Genomic DNA, 6,970 nt, shown 5'->3' with positions numbered 1-6,970 from the left:
TTCTACTAGGCAACACGCATTGTCGTTTTTGTATTCCAATACTGTTTTAATGGAATTGAACATCGCATCATTTATGTTTTAAACAAGATCAAAGCTAATTTGTCTTACGTATTAGTATAAGCTATTTATTTTGTTTTATTATTAAGTTACCATAAACAGTTAAATACATTTGAGTCGCGCTCTGTAAAAAGGGGGTTTATTGCATGTGGGTTACGTGTTGTCCCAGATTAATAAGTTTCGTTTCAAGAAATTTCTTCTTAGCAAAAATCAAGTTAAGGCAGAAAGGATCGTCCCTGACGACACTTTATGCACACGTAATATCTAAAGCCCCTTTTCACAGAGCGCGTCTCAAATATATTTAATCATTTACACCAAGGCTGTAAAACAAACCAAATTAACATATTTGGTTACTATTCAAACATATACGTCAAATAAATGAACGTTTTGTTAGGAAATATAATAAAACAAATTGGAAGAATATGATTCGACACTTTTCAGAATGTAAAACAACGACAAAAAATAACACTGCAAGAACTACGCACAATATACAGCATATTAAGACAAACACCAGCTATATAAAATCAAGATGCATTTTGAAAGTACTCTCCCACTTAAAACCCCTTTTCAATGCGGTACAGACTAAAATTTCCTTGTTCTGAACTATAAATCCGGAAACCTCCACTCAGTCAGCGGGACAGTACGACGCAAAGACCTGGAGCACCGACATCGTATTTAGCCAGCTTGGAATTCGAATATTGAACGCGTTTTTAACGTATATTATCATTTAGGGGACTATCGCCGGTTTGATATTGGCTTGAAGGTAGTCATGGTGCGATATATCGCGTGTTTCACGTTCCTGGTGGCCTATTTGTTTGTGGTGCCAATGGACGCCTGGCAAGAGTGGCGAGGGTAAGACGAAATTCCTTTTGCATAATAATTATGATGTTTGATACATCGTAGAAGGACGATGTTTGTAATATACTTTTTATCGTTTTTTACGGGATTTGTTTTAATGTATATATATGACTTTGTTTCGACATTGACACTGGAATTAAAACTGAAACCAAACATTTCGTATTGCAAGCAATAGCATGTCTTTCAGTTAATATCTTTCGGCCCCAATATAGGTATACTATAAACAATCTTTATCTGCCTTTGATAATTCATTTTTGTTGTTGTTGCAATTTTGCATGTTATTCCATGTTTATTGTACACTATTTTGATTATTATGCATTCATAACAAATATTATTCAAAGTTGTTAAAGCCACATGTAGTTTTGTAACGTCTATAAACGAGTCATTTACATACTTGCAAGCATAAGTACGCCTCTAAAAAAAATAATAAACACTGCACTCCTACGTAAAATATGTCTGCCAAATCATTCACATACGCTTTAGCATGACAGTATTAATAACTTATTGCTATTTTAAAGGAACTGTTAACATGCATAATTCTTTTTTTTTTTTACATAATTAAGACAAGTTTAAGTTTAAAAAAAATGATACCACGTTATTTTAAATAAATATTATTAATAATATAATATTCATCCTATGAATATTGGCACAACTGTATCAGTATTTTTTTCCTTTATCGCATATTTTAAACCGCAATACGCAATAAATACACTGAGTACAGTATAGTCGATAAAATAATGTAATTGATTTAGTTCGAAAAAAATTGTTAACTAAGCTGTATTTACTGTTCGAGTTTTTTACCTCTGAACAAAATAAGGCAGTAAAATTATTCACGAACGCACCGTGACAAAGCAATACTGTTCAATCTTGCTCCAGTGATCGCAATGAAGAAAGCTCAACAAAAGCTACCTTACTGCTACATATTTTAAACCGTTATGATTTATATATTAAGATAAAAAAGTCATCACTCTTACTTCGCCAAAAATGAGAGGTAGGGTTTGCCGGATATTCTGGATAAAATATGAGTTTATTTTTGCAACGGGAAACTTATTTTTGTCCGACACATAGCGTGCTCCTCGTGTTCACAATCGGGGTAAATTATATTTATTATTTTTATTTAAGCCTTTTGGGTGTGGAATTAAAAACACAAGATTTAAGTTATTTGATTTGTTTCAATATTTAAAGTATACAGTTCAGTTTTGAGCCAAAAAAGGTAACTACATGAACGGTGAAAGCCGTGAAAGCAAACAATTTTTAAAAGCGCAGATATAAGTGCAAATGTGTTCGAAGGTGGAATCGATAAGTGATTTAAGGGTATTCGAATACCTTTTACTAAACATATTTTTTTTCAAAGAAGCACTGAAAATGATCCAAACACGATGTTGTTTCCGTGTTTTTACTGTATTATTACGCTTTAATCGACACGAACAAACGGTCAAAAAGCAATGGGGCTTTTTCTAAAGACATCGAAAGGCCATACTGTTCTAAGCAGTTACTGATCGCATGCGTTAGATATAGCATTACAAAGCTAAATACCCACTTCCTAGCGGAAACCTTGTGTAACGGATCGGAACAATTTTATACCTCATTTTACGGACATCTTTAGTCGAATTGATTTTCATATTTCGCGACGCTTTGTAAATAAATAATCTAACTGTTTGTCTGTTGGATAAACGGTTCGATGAATATTGACATCTCTGATATAATTGTTAAATTACTTATAAAGATGGTGTACTTATAGTCGTGCATATTGCTTTATAATTAAATAAAGATGAACACTACAGCGTAATAAGATTTGATAGCGTGTATTTCATAGTTTCAAAGACAAATATCCAATCAAGGTGCACGTCTTATAATTGGCATTTTAATTACGTTTTTCCGAAAATAGAAAACATGTTCATTTCACTAAAGTCCCATTTTTTTCTGAAAAGAATATAGTTACATGTGTAATTATTTAAGGAATGAATAAAGTATATCAAGGGAATGGATAAAGTGCCAACAAATTGCATTGAAATATACTTTTAAAGAATGTATTATTTTCAGCATTAATTATTATACAATTTACTTATTTTCAAAGTAAAAACTAAGTAATAATTGTTTTTGCTATTGTTCGATGGCATATATGAAAATTCACAAACTAATTGAGTATACAATTTACGTCTGCTTCAAAACATGTGATCTTTTTTATGTAGATTGAAAATAAATTCATTTTGATTCGTTTCAACATTTCAAATATAAGAAAATAAGACATTGCTGATAAAAACAATGCCTTTGTAAGCATATATCGTAAGATATATATATGGTTAATTTGGTTTCTAAAAAAATGAAGCCAAACTGGAAAAATAATTACAGGTTCATAGTCGTCAACGGATAAAACCAACGGCAAGCACGTTGTGCACTCCTGTAATTCACTGAGATAACCCTAGGTTATGGTTAGGGTTAGGGGTCGGGTTAGGGTTTAGGCTAACCCTAACCCAAATCCGACCCCTAACCCTTACCCTACCCCTTACCCTAACCCTCTAACCCCCCCCCATGCGCAATACAATACCAGGCCTCGCTCGTTGTCGTTGTCCGCTTCCCAGTACATCGTGATGTACTGTGATTTAATAAAACGGAGTTTCCTTCAGTTTTATTGTCGTATAGATGGAAATTCAGTCGGTAAACTTTATATCAAAATAACTGGTGTTGAAAAGTATGTGGATACGCCTTTATTGAATGTATATAAACTGTAGAGTTCATGCGAGCTGTTATAACTGTAGAAAGTTATATTTGTTGCTGTATACAGCTGTTAATTTGTCACAACTTTCCGAATTTAAGATGTTCATCCGTTGCCACTTTCCTACGAGTGGGAATCTGGCGATTATGTTGAGCAACATCCGATTACATATTGCCTTTATTAAGCGTTTTTAAAGAATCCAATAAGGACGTAAACGTTTATTGTTTTGTCTTAAGGCTTGATTGCAAGTGATTATACAATATTTGCAGAATAGCGGAAAATAAGACTTTATAAACAATCGTGGTCACAGTTCTCCTAAAAGCAATCAAGCTACAAAGTCCTTATTTCTTAAATGTGCGTGAAACTTCATTCAAATGTTCCGTTTTCACGGTTAAGCATATCTTCAATGGTATTCTAAAAATACCGTATGCTTTGTCATTCAACCTTTCGTTCGTTAAATCAAGAAATAAACCTTTTTTTATAAATTTGTACTTTGTGCTTTTATTGTCATTCTACTCGTATAAGAATGCATTATGTATTGCATAATCTTCATCGTTTGATAATTTAAGCACATAATTAAAGAGGCTTAAATAATTCAATACATATAGTGAAAATGAATACTTGACTCCATATAACTTTAAATTGCTACTTTAGTTAGTGTTGTAACCATATACCATGAAGTGAAGTTGGAAAGTTCTTTACTAAGGTAACGTATAAAATTAAAAGTGTTAAGTCTAGCTTGAATGATCACAAGCAGTTTTAAAAGCTAGTTAAAATTCACCCTACACAATTTGACTCGCTTAAAGGAAAAATGCGACTACGAAAACATCAATTGATACCTGTTTTCATAACATGTCGACTAAAATAAGGAGGAGATTTTTTCGTGTGTGAATATTGTCAACGACGATGTAAAGCATATTGAAAGTTAAAGGTATATTTTGACAGATATACAGTAAATTTACACAAGTCTGAGAACCTGCCACGTCCATAGTTACAAAGCTAAGCTAGGATTAAACGACCGCGATCAATGACAACATATACAGCAGAAACGATAACCGTTTAAAGTGATATTATGGGCATCTAACAGTTTATAGGTGTCTATCGCAACCGTTGTTTATTTTTGGTGTTTTCACTTCATATACACTTATATTTGTTAATGCAGTATCAACATACTAAAACAATATCCCGGAAAGAGAAAAATAATGCATTTGAATATCAATCGTACTTTCGTTTTGACAACTTACAACAGAAATGATTCGATTTACAATTTGAATCTAAATTTAGTTTAAGTGCAGATTCGTTCATACGACACAAAGACACTATTTTGTTTTACGGATCATTTCGGTTTAGAGGACTGTCCAGTCATGTAAAATATCGAATATAATTTATATCTTTTATAAACAACTAGCAGAAAATGAGTTGCAGATAATTGGCCAGTAACCACATTTTAACTAACTATTTTGACCTGTCAATTCTTTTGCGCTCAATTCAACAGTGAAAAATGCGCATAATATCACGTTAAGCATTGAGCGTATGAGTGTGAAGTTAAGAATTGAGCATTTGATCCAATGCGGTTTTAAAAAGCAAAGAAAATAAAACGCAACTACACATAACATTTTAAAGTTAATCGTTTCAAACGTTAATTTGCAATATCACTACATTTTCCAATAAATAGTTTTAAGATTGATGTAACATAGGAACGAAGTTAGTTAAATTTAAATAATATTTTGACCTTAATACCGCTATTTAGTCTTATTGCAGGATTAGATCTGAATAATAAATCATCGTATTTAATCAGTCAATGTTACGCGCATAACGCTTTCTTATGACTTCATTCAATATCATGCTGCAGCATTCTTAAGGCGCGTTTGGCTTGCACAATACATCATCTCGTTTTTTTCATAAATAACACATGAAAGTTATGTATGCTTAACAGCTTAATAGTAATTAGAGGGTACAGTATGTAAATTATTATATTTCAATAAAAATGTTCCAGATTCCGGTAGAGGTTGGAAGATCCCACTTACCCCAACGCTGGTCCACTTTGTGTATCAATTGTATTTTCATTCAAATAAGAACGGTTGATATAGTATGTGGTTTTGGAAAGATAATTTATAGACCTGCATTGTTTATACCCCTGGAATAGTGGGGTTTTTCAAATGCTAGTTCCTTTTGCAATGCGCATGTACGATGCAAGCTTCTTATTTCTGGTTATTAAACGGTCAAGCTCCACCATCCAGTAATATTACTACATAGGAACACCGAAATACAATGAAAAGCCTCTCGCACACGTTCTATAACGCATGCTAAAGCGATTATGATGCAGCTAAAATATACGTTTTAGTGAACATATACTAATCAGTATTGTGTGTATAAGTAACACAACGGCATTTCACCATTAAACAAAGACAAACAAAACTAAACATGTCTATTGCGTTCACCAACAAGTACAATACGGTTTGCGTAACTGTATCTTTAGTAATATTTCCGACATGCAGATACGATATTAAAAAGTGTTGAGCTATACGTACATTGGACATTATTTCATATAAAACACATTTATTTTATGCTTTCCGGTGGTTTATAGAGAAATATCAGTGAATTAAAACTGATAATTTCACTGTTTTAAACAGTGAAAATTAACAGTGAAAATTATCGAGAATTTTAACTGTTTAGTGTGAAATGACGTCATTTTTTGACGCAATGACGTCATTATCTCAGCGAAATTCTTTAGTTAAACTCTTTAACAATGTGTATACAACTGTGAAAAAAGCATAAAATAAAAAGAAAATTTGTTGGATTCGGTGTTTTATCGATTTTAATTCACTCGTGATCATAGAAAATATATATTTTCACTCGTTGCTGCGCCACTCGTGCAAAATATTATTTTCTATAATCACTCGTGAATTTAAATCGATAATACACCGAATCCAACACATATTCTCTATTTAATTCCAGGAATCTGGTGTCGTATAGTGAGGAAAAGGTGACAACGTCGTCACTATGCCTGTGTCGATACCCGTGGTATGTAGGATTGCTATGCCTGTGTCAATACTCGTTGTATGTAGGATTGCTATGCCTGTGTCAATACTCGTGTTATGTAGGATTGCTATGCCTGTGTCAATACTCGTGGTATGTAGGATTGCTATGCCTATGCCAATACTCGTGGTATGTAGGATTTCTATGCCTGTGTCAATACTCGTGGTATGTAGGATAGCTATGCATGTGTCAATACTCGTGGTATGTAGGATTGCTATGCCTGCGTAAATACTCGTGGTATGTAGGATTGCTATGCCTGTGTCAATACTCGTGGTATGTAGGATTGCTATGCATGTGTCA

The 6,970-nt window shown here is 33.0% G+C and overlaps 1 protein-coding gene across 1 annotated transcript in view; it reads left to right on the top strand.

The window, feature by feature from the left end:
- Window positions 1–661: 661 nt before the first annotated feature.
- LOC127854535 (uncharacterized) overlaps window positions 662–6,970 on the top strand; it is a 66,897-nt gene continuing 60,588 nt past the window's right edge. Inside the window, exons 1-2 of the mRNA XM_052389600.1 lie at window positions 662–909; window positions 6,590–6,655. Of these exons, the coding sequence (XP_052245560.1) occupies window positions 827–909; window positions 6,590–6,655 (149 nt within the window). The 5' untranslated portion in view covers window positions 662–826. The remainder of the gene's footprint in view (window positions 910–6,589; window positions 6,656–6,970) is intronic.

Source organism: Dreissena polymorpha, chromosome 13 (assembly GCF_020536995.1).
Source record: "Dreissena polymorpha isolate Duluth1 chromosome 13, UMN_Dpol_1.0, whole genome shotgun sequence".
In the NCBI taxonomy this organism is placed as follows: Eukaryota; Metazoa; Mollusca; class Bivalvia; order Myida; family Dreissenidae; genus Dreissena; species Dreissena polymorpha.
Note: the sequence above shows the minus strand (reverse complement) of the source record. Positions and strands in the feature narration are given on the sequence as shown.